This window comes from Enhydra lutris, unplaced genomic scaffold, assembly GCF_002288905.1.
Source record: "Enhydra lutris kenyoni isolate GAN:26980312 unplaced genomic scaffold, ASM228890v2 scaffoldscaffold86, whole genome shotgun sequence".
In the NCBI taxonomy this organism is placed as follows: domain Eukaryota; kingdom Metazoa; phylum Chordata; class Mammalia; order Carnivora; family Mustelidae; genus Enhydra; species Enhydra lutris.
The window spans coordinates 5,105,983-5,122,525 of record NW_019154170.1 but is presented as its reverse complement, the minus strand read 5'-3'; the positions used below and the strand labels follow the sequence as shown (position 1 = coordinate 5,122,525).

Sequence of the window (16,543 nt, the reverse complement as noted above, 5' to 3'; positions counted from 1 at the left end):
CAGTGTGGGGACTCCCCTGATTCCAAGCCCGGGAGAGGCCCGTGTCCCCTCCCCTCAGTCCTGGCTCTCCCATTGGAGCGGTCAGGAGCCGGTTTCTCGCCCTGCGCGCCTGGCTCAAGGTGGGCGACCCTGCAGGACCAGAGCCTGGGTAGGGCTGAGTCACTGAGTTGGGGGGCTCGGATCAGCGCAACCGGGGCTTGGTCCCACAAGCTTCTGTGGCCCTGACACCCTCAGGGGCCACCTCGCACGAGTGGACACGATGCTGGGGCCGCCCTGCTCCTCTTGCGTCTCTGTGCCTCTGTGTCCTGGGCCGGGCAAGCTGTCTGTCTCCCTGACCTACTGGGGTCCCTGCCTCCTGCTGCCTCACAGGGGGTCACAAGAGGGAAGCGGTGTCGGTGTTGTCCTACTCCACGTGGGGAAACTGAGTCCACATGGGGGAAATAACGGGCAGGACAGAAACCCTGAAGCATCTTCCCGAGGTTGCCGCGAATCCCAGACCCTGTGTGGGGAGGAGGGAAATGCCCGTCTGACTTGACCCCAGCACTCTTCCCTCATGGCTGAGTCGGAACCTGGGACAGGCAAGCGTTCCCTCTGGAGGCAGCACCGGTAAAGAGGGCCTGGGGCTGGGGTGGCCTACGGGAGAGCTTGCCGTGGGGACGGGGGAGAGACAGGAGCAAACCCTGCAGAAGGCCCCAGTCCTGGGGGGCGGTGCACGTCTGTGCAGCCTCGTCCCCTGCCTTGGGGTAATAAATTAGCCCTCGGTGCGTTACCCGAACACTGGCGCGTCCTACACAGACGCGCTCTGGTCGCCTTTTAACTTGAATCGAGGCGCAGATCACAGCACACACCAGCGGCATGTAGTAGTCACTGTTCGTGTAACCATCGCTGCCGTCTCGCTCCAGAAAGTTCTGTCACCCCAAGAGGAAATGCCGTCCCACGATGACGAGGAGATGTCAGCCATCGTGCCCCAGCCCGGGCTCCAACACCCACAGGGCCCCTGTCTGTCTGTGGGTGCGTTGCTACTTTATTTGTTTATTTATTTATTTGAGAGGGAGTGAGCAAGGGTGCACACGTGCGTGGGGGAGGGGCAGACGGGAGGGGCAGAGCCCTTGTCCTGCCCAGGGCTCCATCTCACGACCCTGAGATCAGGACCTGAGCCAAAATCAAGAGTCACATGCTCAGCCTACCGAGCCACCCAGGAGACCCTACTTTATTATTACTTTTTAATAAAATTTATTTTTAAAAAGTCTCAGCTCTGCAGGGCTGAGGATAATACGGCTTCCGTATGCCGGCCCGTTTCCCCATCATCCACGCCAAACATCAGCTTGGGTCCCTGCCTTGTCAAAGGGGTGCAGGGCGCAGACCCGCGTCGCGGACGAGATTTCCAGGGTGCTTTGGTCCCGGTCCCGTCCGCAAGCGCCCGCCTGCCCGCATCAGCCGGGGTGCCCAAGGCTGGACGGCTCCGGGGCAGGGGGTGAGCCCCAAGCCAGCCTCTCCGTTGACCCAGGTGGACATGGGGCCAGGGCGTCACCAGCCTGGGAAAGGCTCCCAGTCCCTCCTGCTCCGGACTTTCTTGCCGCTCCTGGAGGAGGGAGAGGTGGAAGGGGCAGGATCCGCCGAGAGGAAACTGCAAGATCCAGCCGTCCCTGATGCAGGCTCTGCGGGTCGGGAGGAGACAGGGAGAGGTCAGCGTGGGGCCTGGCAGGTCCAGGCGGGGCTCAGTGCCACCTGGGAGGACAGGAGCTTGGCTTGGCACGTGGCCCCCAGGGCTCGGTGCGCACGCATGCACATGCTGGGCTGGGCAAGGGATAGGGGAGGGACCCAAGGGATGGAGGGGGCTCTTGGCGGTGGGGGTGGGGGTCCTGGAGGGAGCAGGGTAGCTGTGGGGTCTCCAGAGACGCCTCTAGGGGCAGCTGGACAAATGCTGGGGGCGGGGGTTGGGTTTTCCCTTCTGCGTGCCAAGTAGGGTGTGCTCCTGGCTGAGCTTCGCCTCCCAGGGAGGACGGGGCCCCTCCTGCCCAGGAGATCCTCGGGTCTGTGCCTGTCACCAGCCCAGAGAGCGCCCCCTCTCCCCTGTGCCACATCCTGGGACTCCAGGAGCGCCTGGGTCCCCTACTGACGCAGGTCGCTGTTGGTTCTCTCTCTGGCCTCCCGGCGCCCCCTGCCCGGGCCTGTCACCCTTCCCTGGGCTGGCTTGCAGGAGACAACAGCTCACTGGGCCCTTTGGGCTGCGTCCACACTCCACACAGTGACAAGATGGTCCTTCCAGAAATGACATCCAGGTGGGCCTGTGCCCTGCCCCCGTCAGCGGCATCCGTCCATGCAGGGACAGTGGCGACTGCTCACCGCAGCAGAGCTCACGGCACCCAAAAACGTGGGGACAAGCTAGGGACCCGTGGACCGGTGAACAGATACACGTGTTCCCCACGCGCGAGTGAGCGTCCCTCGGCCGGCAGCGGGAGCAAGGCACCTTCACGCTGCTGCCCCCGGGACAGGGCTTGAGCCCACGCAGATGGCCCAGAAGTTCACGCAGAATGTAGGCGGCTGGGCAGCTCAGGCACCTGCCACCTGCTCACGCCTCCCTGCTGAGGCCCATCTCCGATCCCTGCTGGTCAGACAGGGAAGCTGAAGCAGCCGGTGACACCCTCAGGGGCCAGATGTCACCGCCCCTCCCCCACCCCACTGGCTCCCGCCTCCAGGTAGCCCTCCCTGATCCGCTCCCTCCCCGCCAGGATGCGAAGTCAGCCCTGGGCTATCCTGGGCCTGCACGGAAGACAGTCTGGCCAGGTTTGTAGGACTTTTTTCAAAACCCAACTTTTTTTTGGGTTGTGGCCTTGCAAGTCGGTGGCACTGCCAGAAGCGCTCCCTTCCTCCTCCCCACGCTCAGATCTGCAGGCCGGTGGCAGGGATGTGGGGAGGTGAGGGCCAGGGTCCAAGGCCAGGCCGCCAGCAGCTTCCACTTCGGTTCCGTGGGGGCCGGAGGAGGAGGCATCCAGCACGTTGGGAGACCGCTCAGGGCGCACCCCCCCTGTAGGGGGCCCAGGCCCCCCACCCTCCCAGCCACCAGCCCAGCCTACCAGCAGGGGGCCCGCCACCCCCACCAGCCACCAGCCAAGCCCCGCTGCACCTGTCCCCACCCCCGACTCACAGCCTCACCAGGGACAAGAAATGGTTGGAGGCCACTTGTTACAAAACAGAAAACCAGGACGAGGACACAAGTTTTTACGACTTTTATTAAATCCTTATAAAACAATACAAAATTCCGGCATTGACAGTTGGTGTCAGGAAGATGAGCTGTTACCAGTTCACCCGGTGCGGCGCTTAAAGTGCTTGGATGTCCCCCCACTTTTAAAAAAACTTTTTTTTGTCTTTTTTACACATCTTAACATTGAACGTGGCCGTTCCCCTCCCCCAGTGTGGGGCGGCCTGGGGGCCAGGCGCATTCACAGTAACGGTTCTGACAGCCCCTCGACTCCCACGGTCTGTGTGACATGTGGCGGGCAGAGAAGTGGCTGTCCCACCTTTGGGAAGAAGGAACAAAGCTCCTCACGGCTCGGCTTTCTAGAGTAAAACGGCCAAGGCGCCTGTGGCGGGCGGGGGCCTGTTTGTTTTCTACAAAAAGGCAGAATCCCCAGTTGCAAAATGTAGGATCACTGGTGGGCAAGAAATGGGGTGGGGCGGCCTCCCACGCCCTGGGGTCTTTGGAAAGGCCAGTCCACAGATCCGGGCGGGCGGGGGGGCCGGAGGGGCGGCAGTCCCCACCAGCCACGGGAGACTGCCACAGAAAGGGCATCTGGGCCCCACCACCCATGAAGCCCCCCAACATTCAAGTATTCGAGAACAGGGAAGGAAGTCAACTGTCTTTGAAAAATTAACAGAATAGGACAAACGAGAAGCCGGAGGGTTTTCCAGGCCCTGGGCCGCTGTGGAGACCAGGCCAGACGCCAGGCCACGCTGCCCGGGCTGGGGACCGCAGGGGGCCCTCCCTGGCGGTCAGGAGCGCGTGTGCGTAGAGAAGGGGGGCCTGTATTGCATAGTGTTTCCCGAGGACGAGGAGGGGCATCAGTCTCCCCAGGCCTGGCAGGCCAACGTATGAGCCCAGTGCCCGCCAAGGTGGGCAGAGGCAGGCACCGTGATTCCTGGTGCCTGGGAGGACGCCGCGGCGGTGGCAGCAGCGGCCGGTTTCCTGAAGGTGGGTGGGTCGAAACGCTGCCCTTGGGGGTGGGGCAGCTTCAGCAGGACCCCGGGTGGGCCCTGGCTCTGAGGAGGAAGGGGGCTGATAGAGCTTCCACACCAGACCCCAAGGGCGACAAGGGGCGGGACGTGGCCGTGGTCAGACTGAGCCCTGAGAAGGGGCACTCGGGTGCCCAGGGTGGGGGTCTCTGGGACCCCCACGTTGGCTGACGGGCGCCTGTCCAGCCCCTCCTACTTCCTCCGGCACCGCCATCCTGGGGGGGCAGCGGGTGCACCCCCCACCCGAGGTCAGCTGCAGCTTAAGGTCCAGGTTTGAGAGAGCCCCGATTGTCAGTCCGAGGCGGGGGGGGGGTGCACAGCGGGCAGCCGTGGAGCCCACCTGCCCGTACCCAGGCCCCCTCCCGCTACAAGGGAGACCTGAGAAACCCCGCCCCACCCAGCCACCAGGGTGTCTCTGGGGTGAGGGGGAAAGAGCTGCTGGGTCACTGGGGGGAGGTGTGGGGCGGGCCCGTCCCTGAAATACTGTGTGGGCTGGGGAGGGGCGCATTCCTGGGCCCCCAGCTCTGGAAGACGACGATCATCGCCCTCCTCTCCTGAGTCGCGGCGGGGCGGGCGGGCAGGGACCTTTCACAGTACGGGCGAGCCTCGGGGCCGGGGCAGCAGGGACCAGCAAGCCCAGCCACACGCAGCCTCCCCTCTCCTCTCCCAGGCCCTGCTTTGCTTTTAACACCTTTAAAGGGATGGAGAGATGGGGGTGGGGCAGAAAAAAGGAGAAAAAAACCCAACAGCAAAAACCTCATATAAAAAGACCCCCCGACTGAGCTCAGCGCCTCGGAGCCCAGCCAGGGGAGGGCAGCCTGGCGGTCACCGGCTGGAAACAGCTTAAAAAAACCTCTTCAGATTTGATAGGGCAGTGGGGGGGGGGGCGGGAGTGACCTATGTACAGGGGAGAGGGGTCACGCGTGGTCGCCCACCAGGACCACGGGGGCCGCGGACAGGCTGGCGCGCTGCCGCCGCTGGGCCAGCTTGCTCTGTGCGGGCGGGGACAGCCGCAGGCAGCGGGAGACCGCGCGGATGAGCACCGGCGGGCCCTGCCCCTCCTCCGCCGCCGCGTCCTCCTCTCGCTGGGCCAGCTGCCGGTTCACCGCGATAGCCTCGGCCGCAAACGACGTGAGCTCTTTGGCACAGCTGTTCCTGGGGAGGGGGCGGTCACGGAGGTCGGCGGGGGGCTGCCAGGCAGGCCCTGATCCCCTGGGCAGTATCCTGGGGGTGGGGCTGCAGCCTCCCACCGAGGCTCCATCCGTCACCGTCACCAGCGGCACTCGGATGGCTCCCCAGCCCACCCACTTACAGAGAACTTCCTGTCTTTCTTGAACGCCCAACCTTAACCACCCCCCACTCAGTGCCCCCACTCGGGGCCCCCCGCAGCCTCACCTCTGCAGGACCATGGGTGTGGGCAGAGTGTTCTCCGGAGCACACTGTTGAGGACAGGACGACCGGGACTCAGGAGCAGCGCCCAGCGGCACCCCTGCGCCCAGCTGGCTGGGGCCAGGGGTCAAGGGGCGCATCTTCGGGAACTGAGCCAGGCCAAGGCGAGCGGGAGGGGGCGGGAGTCCAGCAGTGGCCCACGGGACCTGCTCCCCGCCCCCTCCCGTGTCCACTCCCGGGTCTCCTGATGTCCCAGAAGGGCACGGGTGCCCCTCCAGCGGCTTGTCTTGAGATGAGAGCCCCAAGCTTGGCTCCCGGAGTCCCAGTGCAACTTCTATTTCTGGTTAAGACCCTTGCCCTTGTGCCCTCCTTGCCCTGGACCGGCAGCCAGGCTCGCTGACCACGGGCCGGAAAACCAGCAGGCTCTCCCCAGCTGCGTGGGGACAGGGAGCTGGGCTGGGGGCTGGCAGGCTCTGCCAGAGGCCTGTGGCCTGCCCGACCCCTGAACGACCTTGGCTTGCTGCTCCGGGCAGGTGGGCCAGGCCAGAAAGGGCCCCGGTGCTTCTGGGGCATGAGGCCCAGCATTTCACCGAGTGGCACCGGCAATCCCAAGCCCTGGCTGGTGGCAACTGCTCCATCTCCCTGCTGTGCCCAAGCCCCGCCGCTGGACAGAGCCCCAGACCCACGTGGTGGGCGGGAGCCACTGCGGCTCCCCAAGGCTCCCAGACACCCACCCCAAGTCACTCCCCAGGCCCCCAGAGGCCGTGTGGACCAGGAGGCCCTCGTGGGGCTCACTCACCCCCTGCACCCAAGGGTGCTGCAGAACCTGGGCGGCGCTCAGCCTCTGCTTGGCATCGCGGACAAGCAGCTTTGAGATGAGGTCTTTGGCAGCAAAGGAGATGTGAGCCCAGTCCTTCTCGGGAAACTCATACTTGCCCTCCTGGATGCTCTCAAACAGCATGTTCTGCGGGGCAGGGGAGCAAGGGAGCAAAGGGTTGGCCGCCGGAACCCAGAGTTGGGCTCGCCGCCGGCTTAGTGGTGAGCTCTGGCGGGGCTCCCGGACACCAAACGGCCTAACCCACGATCTGGACACACCGCGGGGTGCGGCGGGTGTGGGGCCCCCATGGGGTGAATGGGGCGCACAGGGCGCACGGGGCGGCTGCGGGGTCCCCGCGGGGTGCAGGGGGCGCACAGGGTGCACGGGGCAGGTGTGGGGTCCCCGCGGGGCGCAGGGGGCGCACAGGGCAGGTGCGGGGTCCCCCGCGAGGCGCAGGGGGCGGTTGCAGGGCCCCCGCGCACCTGGCAGGCCGGGCAGGCCTCGCCGCGGTCCCAGCCGCAGTCGCTGCCGCAGTGGCCCACAAAGGGCGGGTAGCCGCTGAGCAGGATGTAGAGGATGACCCCCAGGCTCCAGAGGTCGCAGCGCTTGTCGTAGATGCTGGCTTCCTCACTGAAGGCCTCCACCACCTCGGGGGCCATGTACTCCGCCGAGCCGCACTGCAGGCGGGACCGGGCGTCAGGAGCCCGCGAGGGGGATGGGCGGCGGCGCAGGCCCGGGACTTTCCGGCGTCACGTGAGGGCCCCGCCGCAGGGTCACCGGGGCCGCGGCGCCCAACGCCTTGCCCGCCCCCGGCCTGGCCAATCAGAGGCGGGCCAGGACGCCCGCCCCGCCCCTCCACCCAATCAACAGGTGGCAGGTGCTCGCCCCGCCCCACCACCCAATCAGCGGCCGGGAGCCAGCCCCGCCCCGCCCCCTTCCGCGGGGCCAATCAGCGGCTGTTGCTAGGCAAAAAGCCCCAGCTCAGCGGCGCTGGGCCGGCAGCACCTCGAGGTTACGCAACCGCAGCCCCGGAGCGGGTCTGGGCGCGCCCGCGGCTCACCGGGGTGAGCAGCTCCGGAGTGGAGATGGGGGAGCAGTCCCCGTTGAGTTTGATGCCGCTGCCCAGGTCGAAGTCGCAGATCTTGACGGGGGAGACCTGCGAAGGGTGGACAGAGGCCCTGAGGCGGGGGTCCCGGCCCACCCCCGCCCCGGCCGCAGGGGCCCGCTCCCCAGCGCCCTCACCTGGTTGGGGTGCTCGCACAGGATGTTTTCTGGCTTTAGGTCCCTGTGGGCGATGCCTGCAGAGAGAACCAGGGCGAGTCCGCGGGAGCATTTTCCGGGAGTCCCGGCGCAGGTAGAGCGGGCGCCAGGCGGGCCGCCCCTGGGGACCACCCCACACACCTTTGTTGTGCAGGAAGTCCAGGGCACTGGCCACGTCCTGCACCACCACGCTGGCCTCCAGCTCGTTGAAGTGCCGCCGCTTGTGGATGTGGCTCAGGATGGAGCCTGGGGCCAGGCCGCAGTGGAGGAAGAGCGCACACGGTCACCTGGGCGCCTCCAGGCCACTGCCCAGCAGCTCCCACTTCCCCCCCACAGGGACACTCTGACTCTGGCCTCCTGGGGCCCAAAGCCTGGACAGCAAGTTCAGACCCCACAAGCCATGCACAGGAGGGGCAGCTCTGAGAAGTCCTGCCGGGTGGCTCACCCACAGCCCATTACAACCCAGCGGGAAGGGTCTCCCAGGACCCACGTACCGCCCCGCATCTTCTCAAACACCAGGTAGAAGCGATCCTCCTCCTCAAAGAACTCTATCAGCTCTAGAACGTTCCTGGGGCACAGGGAGTTGGAGAGGCAGGAGAGAAGAAAGGCTTCCTGATGCCCCTGTGCACCGACCCTTCCCCACCCCTTCCTGCCCACAGGAGACCCTGCCCGTAGGGACACACTGGACACTCCTGTAATGCTTGCTGGGGACGACGAGCTATTCAGGCCCATTCATCCACGGAGAGCTGGATCTGAGCCCAGTGTGTGGCGAGGTGGGTCACATTACCTGTGTCCCTGGCACTGGTACAGTGTCTCCACCTCCCGGAAAACCCGACTCCGAATGTGGCCCGGCTGCTTCTCGATGATCTGGAAGGGGGTGGGGCAGGAGCCAGAGCAGCTGCGTCAGCCAGACCTTCCAAGGCCCACAGGGCCCCTACCCGAAATTCACCCTGTGCCATGCCTAGGACCCCGTTAGCTCTTAAATCTTAAGTTCTAAGAAGCTGAGTTGTTCTTCTGGGACCCAGAATTCGCCCGTAGTCAGAACTATGGCGTCACCACCAGCTTGGGGGGAGGGAGGGGCAACATGTTTCCCATGTGGCACCGGGGCAGAAGCGGGCGCACAAGCAAGCCAGAGAGAGAAAAGGAAGAGCTGCGCCTTCTCCACTCCTGACCCCGCAGGCCTCGCGGGCATGTTTGGGGTCTGGGACTCCTACAGAATGCCCCTTCAGGGTGTCAGGGTCCCTGGGACTCGGCAGCCTCCCCTCCCTGACCAGGACACTGGTGGCCACTGGGTGGGCTCCCAACCCACCCAGGGGACTGGAGGGGCCTTGGGGTGCCTGGCCACCGGCCATGCTGTCCCTGCCTGCCTCAGTGCCAAGTCTCACCTCCGGTTTCACGACTGTCTGGGCAGCTGCCTGGGGTCCCTCAGGCCGCCCAGATGGGCCCTCCTGCCAACAAGCAGGCATAGTCCCCTGGGACTCAGCCTCAAGAAGCCAATCCCCTCAGGCAACCAGGAGCTCTGAGGACCGGAGGGTGCCCCAGCCATCTTCGCTCCCAGAAGTGAGGAAAGAAGATGTCTGCTGGCTCTTTCCGGGCAGCCCTGGCACCCACTGGGGACCTCTCCCCAGGCTGGATCTTTGGCCCCCTCTCCCTGGGCCAGTGAGGCAGGTGAGGTCACCACCCGGTCCAGAATTCCCCATCTGGCAGACCAGCCTGGGGGGGAACATGGTGTGTCCCCCCAGTTCATTCCTGCAGGAGGCAGGCGTGAGGGCCACTTGCTGCCAGGGCCCAGCCCACGCCGTGCCACCTGTCTAGTGACAAGCACCTGTGCCGAGAGGCAGAGCCACCAGATTCCAGGGCCTCCTGACACAACGCCAGCGGCCACCTCCTCTGGAGGAGCTCTGGGCAGTCTGGCTAGGACCCCGCCTTTGTGGGGAAAAACGTGGGCCCCACGTTTACGGGAGGTCACACAACAGTGTGAGAAAGCGCAGTGCCCAACAGTAATAGGAAGCCAGGCTGCTGGGAGGGTCCCGAGCAGGAAAGCCCCCAGGGCAGAAAGTGCTGGATGCGAACCATCAGTGCCCGGGGCACCTGGTCCCCCAGCCTCCTCGGACCCCACCCCACCCAGAGGCAGGGTCACCACGGATCACAGGAAGGTTTCTCAGAACACAGGGTCACACTACCTGGTCAAGGAACACAAGTTTTCCAGACCACTTGGCCACACCGTGGGTCAGGGGCCACACGGGAACACCCAAGAGGTCCTTCTGGGCCTGCCCTGGATTCCCCATATGCCAAGCCTCCTCGGGCCCCAAGTAAAGCGTGGCCTTTTCATCCTTGTGACCAGCGTGGAGAGCTACTTGTCACTCCTGAGGAATGGCACAAGGGGACCCAGCAGACAAGAACCAGCTCTGACTGAAGCCCCCGGCCGCCTGGTAGGGAACTGGCCCTCGTGATCACTTCCTGCCCAGCCTTGGGGGCTCAGGCCAGTCTGACCTAGATTCCCAGGGGTGGCCTGACTCACTGGCCCTAAGGCCATTTTTAGACACTAGTTTTCCCCAGCTGCTGGCCCAGGGGCTCGAATGCCAGCTCCCCTCCTCCTGCCACCCTCCGCCAGTGCCAGATCCCAGGCGCTGCGGGCGGAGGTAAGGGGAACCGCCCCGGCGCTGGTGCTCACCTTGACCGCGTACTCCTGGTTAGTGATGAGATTGACACAGGTCTGCACTCGGGCGTGGGCGCCCTCCCCGAGCACGTCCTCCTGTAGCTGGTAGACGTCTATGGAGCAGGAGGGGGTCGTGAGAGCTGCCCCAGGCCGGCCCCCATCTCGCTCCCTGCCCCGCCCCCGCTGGCGCCCACTCACCCTCGAACCTGCCGGAGAAGCTGTCGGTGGCCCGGCACCGCTTCTTCTTCTTGCCCCTCTTCTTGGCGTCCGGGATGTCGATGGGCTGGCTCGCGGGCATATCTGTACTGGGAGACCCAGAGGTGAGGCCCACCCTGCCCAGCAGGCAGTGGCCCCCCGCGGCTCCCAGGGAAGCCCCCCTCCCTCTCGGGGCCTCACCAGGGCGGGCAGGGCGCTCCAGGCTGAAATCGGGCTCCCCGTGATGGGTCTGGTCTAAGGAGAAGGCCAGCTCGAAAGGATTCTGCCCCTGTAGGAGGAGGAGAGGCGAGAGCGCTCAGGCCACGCCCAGAGCGGCCCACCCTGTGTCAAGTCAAGGGGAACAAAGCCTGACTTTGCCGGACTGTGAGGAAATGGTCACCACTCCCCCCACCACCTAGCCCAGGGCCCTTGGGGCGTCCAGGAAGGGGATGCGGTGTGGGGAGGGCCTGTGAGCGGGCAGAGGGCTGGGCGTGAGTCACCGTGGTGCCCAGGCCACGCCTCACACCTTGGTTGTTCACTGCTGCAGAATGGGGACAAGCTCCGTAGCCTGGCTGACCCCCTGTGCTGCCAGGGATCAAAGGCAGCAAGGCCGTCAGTGGGAGGGGCTGAGTCACCGGCTTCTAGGCGGGCTTCCCAGCAGGGGCGGCCCTGCCTGCTTTCCCACGGCCTCCCATGCAAGGCCCTGGTCTTTCCCGTCTCAGTTTCCCCTCTGTTGAATGGGCAGCCACTGCCCTCCTGGCCACATACTGCTCCCTCTGTGGTCCTACTGTCACCGGTCCCACAGTGTCACTCCCCCAGACTCTGCAGGCTCACAAAATGGGCCTCCAAGGCCTCGGGAGAGAGTGTAAACCCAGGCCACTCTCAGCCTGGCCCCACCCAGGCCACAGCCGGCACTGTCCCGTTTCACCCCCGTACAGAGCCCCCCACAGGCTCCCGCGCCCAGCCACGAGAGCGGCCCCGTGACAGAGAGGCCCACTCGAGGCTGCCCACCAGTTCCCACGACTGGGGAAGGAAGGCGCCTGGGGGTTGGAGGAACCATCCCGTATGCCCCGCAGGACTGCTGGAACCACTCTCTGCAGAGAACATGGTCCAGGGTGAGGATGGACAGCCCTGGCATGAGGTGAGCGGCCTTGGAGGCTGAGGCACAGCCAGGTTCCCTCAGGAGCCGCCTCTATTTCAGCTCCCCGCTCCCCAGCAGTCTAGTGGCCAGGGCCTCGCGAGGGCGTCGGGGGGCCTCTGTTGCATGGTGGTGCTGCTGATGCTGGGTGACCCAGGCCCAGTCACTGGCCCTCCCTGGGCCTCACGACAAGTGGGGCCATTATCTGGCTGGTGGGTCATCTAGAGAAGAAACTCCAGGAAAGCCCTAGAGAGAACCAGAGGGGCCCGGAGCTGGGCCAGATTCCTACAGACAGGATGCCCGGAAGCCAGGCCGGCAGCAGAGGGGGGCAGGCGGAGGTCAGAGGGAGCGGCTGCAAAACACGCAGGGGCCCTCCCAGCCTCCCCACCCGCCCTGCAGATAGTTGCTAGGAGGCTAGGCAGGGGAGCGGGGAGAAGGGAGACCTCCTGCAAGCCTGCTCAGGGCTCGTCCACTGGCCCGGCCAGCCCGGCCCACTGAGGGCTCCAGCCCCTGTGGGGAGGCAGGCGGACAGCAGGCTGGAGCGCCAGCAATCAGCTCACCGATGAGACTCCTCCCCAGGCGCCAGGTTACTCCTCGCACCTGGAAGGAGGGGCTCCAGGGTAACCACATGAAGGGGTGATAAGACAAGAGGCCCACACTCAGCAGCCAACACCGTCACCCACCAGCCACCTCACCTTGGGCTAGTGACCTCAGCCCCAGGCCCGACAAACATCTGTAGGGGAGATGGGAGGGAGGGCGCAAGGAGCCTAGGTGCCTACTGGGTCCCCTCGCCGCCCTCACATGCCTGTCCCAGCCTCTTACATGGAGACAGCAAAAGTGACCAGGCCACCCCCAGGGGAGAGCCAGCTCCCATGTCCTCGTCACTATGTGCTGGGGGGACCCAGGGCAAACCCCTGCTCTTTCCGGGCCTCTGATTTCCCAGCTTACGATGGGGAAAGTGTGTTGGGAGATGGCTGGCAGAAGCCTGTCCCTGCTGAGCTGCTGCTGGACAGTGGTGGGGAGGGAGCTGGCCCCAGCCCAATAGCGCAACCTTAGTATGCTGGGACGACAGTCCTAGAGTAGCCGGGAGGGCCATCTCAGAGCTGAGGCTCCCTGTCCAGTGCTCCTCCCACCCCCTCAGCACTCCTGTCGTCCCACCTGGGCAAAGCCTCTGGTCCCAAGCAGTGTGGGCGGGCTGGGCCTAGGGCGGGCCTCAGGCCTCCAGTCAGCAGGCCTTGGCAGGAGGCAGCTGGAACCATCCAGAAAGTTCGAGTTTGCTTTGGCCGCGGTGCTGGCCCCTCACATTGACCCTGTCTCAGCTACTGGCCAGCACCAGGAGGGGACAGACCACTGCCAGTGACATATCAGGTCCACCCCCCCCCCTTCAGCCCAGCCCCGGACACCTGGATGTGCCAAGGCTGTTGCTGCCCTGGGGTGTGGGGGGGAAGCGTACAGATGACAGGCGTGTGGGCAGGGGTGGGGCACGCTGGCCTGAGATGCTGGCTGGACAGGCCTGGGAATTCTAACCCAAACAGTCTCAGCTTGCTCCTCCCACCCCTGTGCGCCGTGCGCCTGTGTACACACACACACACACACACACATACACACGCGTGCGCACGCCTGCACACACACCCAGGTCCTGCCTTCTTTACAGGGCAACAGGTCCCTGCCCAAGGAGGCCCAGGGAAGCCATTACATAACGCGGCTGGCGGGGTGGGGCGGCCGTTGACATCACTGCGTCCCCTGAGCCAGCCCTGCGGGGCCCCAGCCCAGCACCTGCCCGCCCCCCCACCCCGCGCCAACTTGCTCATCTGAGACCAGGACTCGGCTGCAGGGGCCACCGCAGAAACTTCCCGTTCCCACAGAAAATAGCACTTGGGCCTGGAGTGTCTGGGAGGTGCAGGGCTGGGGGAGCAGCCAATCCACTCCCCCGTTCGGTAGACCACCTAGGAGGGCTTTTGGGGACCTGAAGCCCTACCTCAGATCCCTGGAGGAAAGACCCCACAGACCCACAGGCTGAGGACCCAGACAGCTGGACTGTGGCCTGCTAGGCTCCCTGGCTGGGGTATGCAGGGGACAAACAGCCAGGTGCCCCTAGGGGCTGCGGGCCCCCGCCCCACTTGGGTTTCTTGGAGGAAAGATCCCACAGTCCCCAAGGTGCTGGGGCCTGGCCTGTGGCCCACTGACCGTCCCCCACCACCAGTGCACACGCGGTTGGGGCAGCCCCAGACGCAGGGAGAAGGGCAGGCACGAGCCCCAGAGTTGGGGGGATCCTGGGTGGGGGCTACGCGCCCCCCACCGGCCACTAGACCGGTCCAGCCCCAGGCGACCCCAAGCCCACCCGGCCCTCACCTTGAACGAACGGTGGAAGCCCTGAAGTTCGGTTGTTTTCTTCTGCACCATCTTCTGTCCGGGCCCCGCCAGCGGGGGAGGGGACGGCGGGCCCGGGGGGGCGGCCCGTGGGCGGGGGGCGGCCGGGGAAGGGACCCTGCAGGCGGGAGCAGACAAAGGAGAGCGTGAGTGGCTGCGGCCAGAGCGCCGGGAGCCCGGGCCGCCGACGCTCCGCGGGGCCCGATCCCCGAGACCCTGTCGGGGCCGGGCCAGGGTCGCTGGGCCGCACTCACCGGGGTCGGGCTCGGGCCGGGGTCGGACTGCCGCCGCCGCCGCCCGAGACACGCAGCCCGGAGCCCGCTGCGCGGACCGCGCGGGGAACAGCGCCGCCACCGCCGCCACCACCGCGGACTCCTCCGCCTGGGCCGCTGCCGCCGCCGCCGCCGAGAGGAGCCGGGCGCGCCGCCCCGCCGCCGCCTTTATAGGCCAGGCTTCGCCCCGCCCCACACGCATGCCCCGCCCCCGCCCGCTCCTCCCACACGCGCTCAGCGGGGGCGGGGCTGGAGGGCCTTTGGGCCAAGTGCGGCTGCGCACTCGGGCAGTGAGGGGTGTCCGCGCGCCTGCGCGGTGAGGTGCGCGGGGCTTGCGGGGAAGGATCCGGAGGGTTGCTGACCGTTGCCGGCAGGGGTGTGGGTAGTGGAGGGGCTGCCTGCGGCCCTGGGAGGCCCGTGGGTCCCTGGCGCCGAGCTGGAGCCGCGCTCTGCGCTGTGGCAATACCCCCAGGAAGCCGGCCAGGGCCTGGGATACACTGACTCCTTTGGGCGACTTCCCTTTCCTAGAACATACATGGCTCTCTCTTGCAGCTTTCCAATCCCAGAACGTGCTGTGGCTCTGTCTTGATTGATCCTACAAGCTGCCATGACCCCCTGGTGCCTCTCCCTGATCCTGGATCTGGCTATCCTGCTGGTGCACCCCAAAAGGCTTTGAGCCCCAGCTGCCTCCTCCAGGGAGCCCCCCAGGGGGTTGCCCTGTAGTTGGCAGAGAAAGAGAACCACTGGGATGGGGACTGAGATCTATGAAAGACCTTCCTTCAGTCCTGCAAAGGAACGTTTCAGAGAGAGCAGGGGCCCAGAACCAAGAAAGAGCCCAAAGGGTGGGGGCAGCCAGGACAGGGGGTTTTTTTGTTGCCCCCCAACCCCCGCCCTGACCCAGACTTGGGTAGAATCAGTCCTTCCTGAGCTAGGCCAGCTCCCTGTCCCCAAAGCACTGTGTTGTAGAGCTCTCAGACTCCCCGTACCCTGGGCACACGGAAGTGCGCGTTTGTGGGCTGGACCAACCTCCCTGTCCTCCACGCTGCTTGTCCTACTAGAGGCTTTCTGCCTCCCATACCTAGTTGTCCCCCAACCAGGCCCCACTGACGTGAAGCTGAATGGTCCCCTTCTAGTGGGGCAGCGTCTATGTGCCCCCGCCAAGTCCACACCTGACCTCAGCCAGCACCAGCCCCCCCCACCCCCGCCCCATCTCCGCCCCCTGAGTGTGTGTGTGTGTGTGTGTGTGTGTGTGTGTGTGTGTAGACATACAGGTCTGCTCCAGGTGCCTGGGGTGGGGCCGTCAGACCTGCTTGCCTGGGAGAAGTCTCCTCATTCTCCCTCCCTCCTCTCCCAGCTGTCCTCTCCCACTCCTGCCCTCAGGCCAGGGCCCTCTCTGTCCCCTGCCGGGCTCAGGTGGGTACGGAAGGGCCACTGTCCTTCCTCAGAAGCTCAACTCCATGACAGCACAGATCTGTCCATGGGCCGTCCAGAGCCCAGCACAGGGCCTGGGATACAGCAAGTGCTTCCTGAATACTGCTGAAAAGACTGGGTGTGTTTGAGTGTGTGTGCACATGTGTGTGCAGAGGGGTGTGTGTCTGTGTCTGCGTGTACAGGGGTTGAAGAGTGTTAACTTCTCACACACCAGGAGACTTCAAACAGCAGAAATTTCTGCTCTCAGATTCGGGAGACCAGGAGTCTGAAATCAAGGTCTAGGCTGGGCCACACCCTCCTGGAAGGTTCCCAGGGAGGATCCTTCCTGCTTCTCCCGGCTTCCCTGGTGGCTGGCGGTCCTCGAGAGTGCCACAGTCCCTAGGCCCCCAGAGGCCTTGCCCGGGTCCCCACCCCCGCCTTCAGGCAGCTGTTTGCTTGAGAACTCTGCCCTCACTCTTCCCATACAACCGCATCTTAACGAATTCCACCTAACGAGGCCCCGTGTCCAGATGCCACATTCACAGGTTCCAAGGGTTGGGTTCTGGGGACCGCGATTCAATCCACAGCAGTGAAGGAGGTCCACACCGCAAGGTGGGTGTTTAGCCATGCTCACCCTCCTGTGCGGACCTGTGGGGGTTGCCATTTACACGGACCTCGGGGAACAGACACGAACGAAGGCCTGCCCTTGGCCCGTCTTCCCAGGGCAGCCAAGCTCAGGTCCTGGGGTCCTGATCCTGGAGCCTGGCCGGTGGGGGAGGGGGCAGGCTTGTCCCCAGCTC

General features: G+C 65.4%; 1 protein-coding gene across 2 annotated transcripts; it reads right to left on the bottom strand.

Moving 5' to 3' along the window:
- Window positions 1–3,215: 3,215 nt before the first annotated feature.
- LOC111161755 (MAP kinase interacting serine/threonine kinase 2) lies at window positions 3,216–14,148 on the bottom strand. Of its 2 annotated transcripts, XM_022525674.1 has the most exons (14): window positions 14,044–14,148; window positions 12,252–12,291; window positions 10,755–10,842; window positions 10,557–10,663; window positions 10,374–10,471; window positions 8,487–8,566; window positions 8,194–8,267; window positions 7,841–7,945; window positions 7,682–7,737; window positions 7,500–7,595; window positions 6,922–7,116; window positions 6,422–6,586; window positions 5,629–5,672; window positions 3,216–5,388 (listed from the first exon to the last, which is right to left on the bottom strand). In XM_022525674.1, exons 1-14 carry the CDS (start codon window positions 14,092–14,094, stop codon window positions 5,151–5,153), a joined length of 1,437 nt encoding a protein of 478 aa, XP_022381382.1. In that variant the 5' UTR covers window positions 14,095–14,148; the 3' UTR covers window positions 3,216–5,150. The 2 variants fall into 2 exon arrangements, with proteins under 2 accessions (XP_022381382.1, XP_022381384.1); XM_022525676.1 differs by lacking the exon at window positions 12,252–12,291 and having other exon boundaries at window positions 10,557–10,658.
- Between the last annotated feature and the right edge of the window lie 2,395 nt (window positions 14,149–16,543).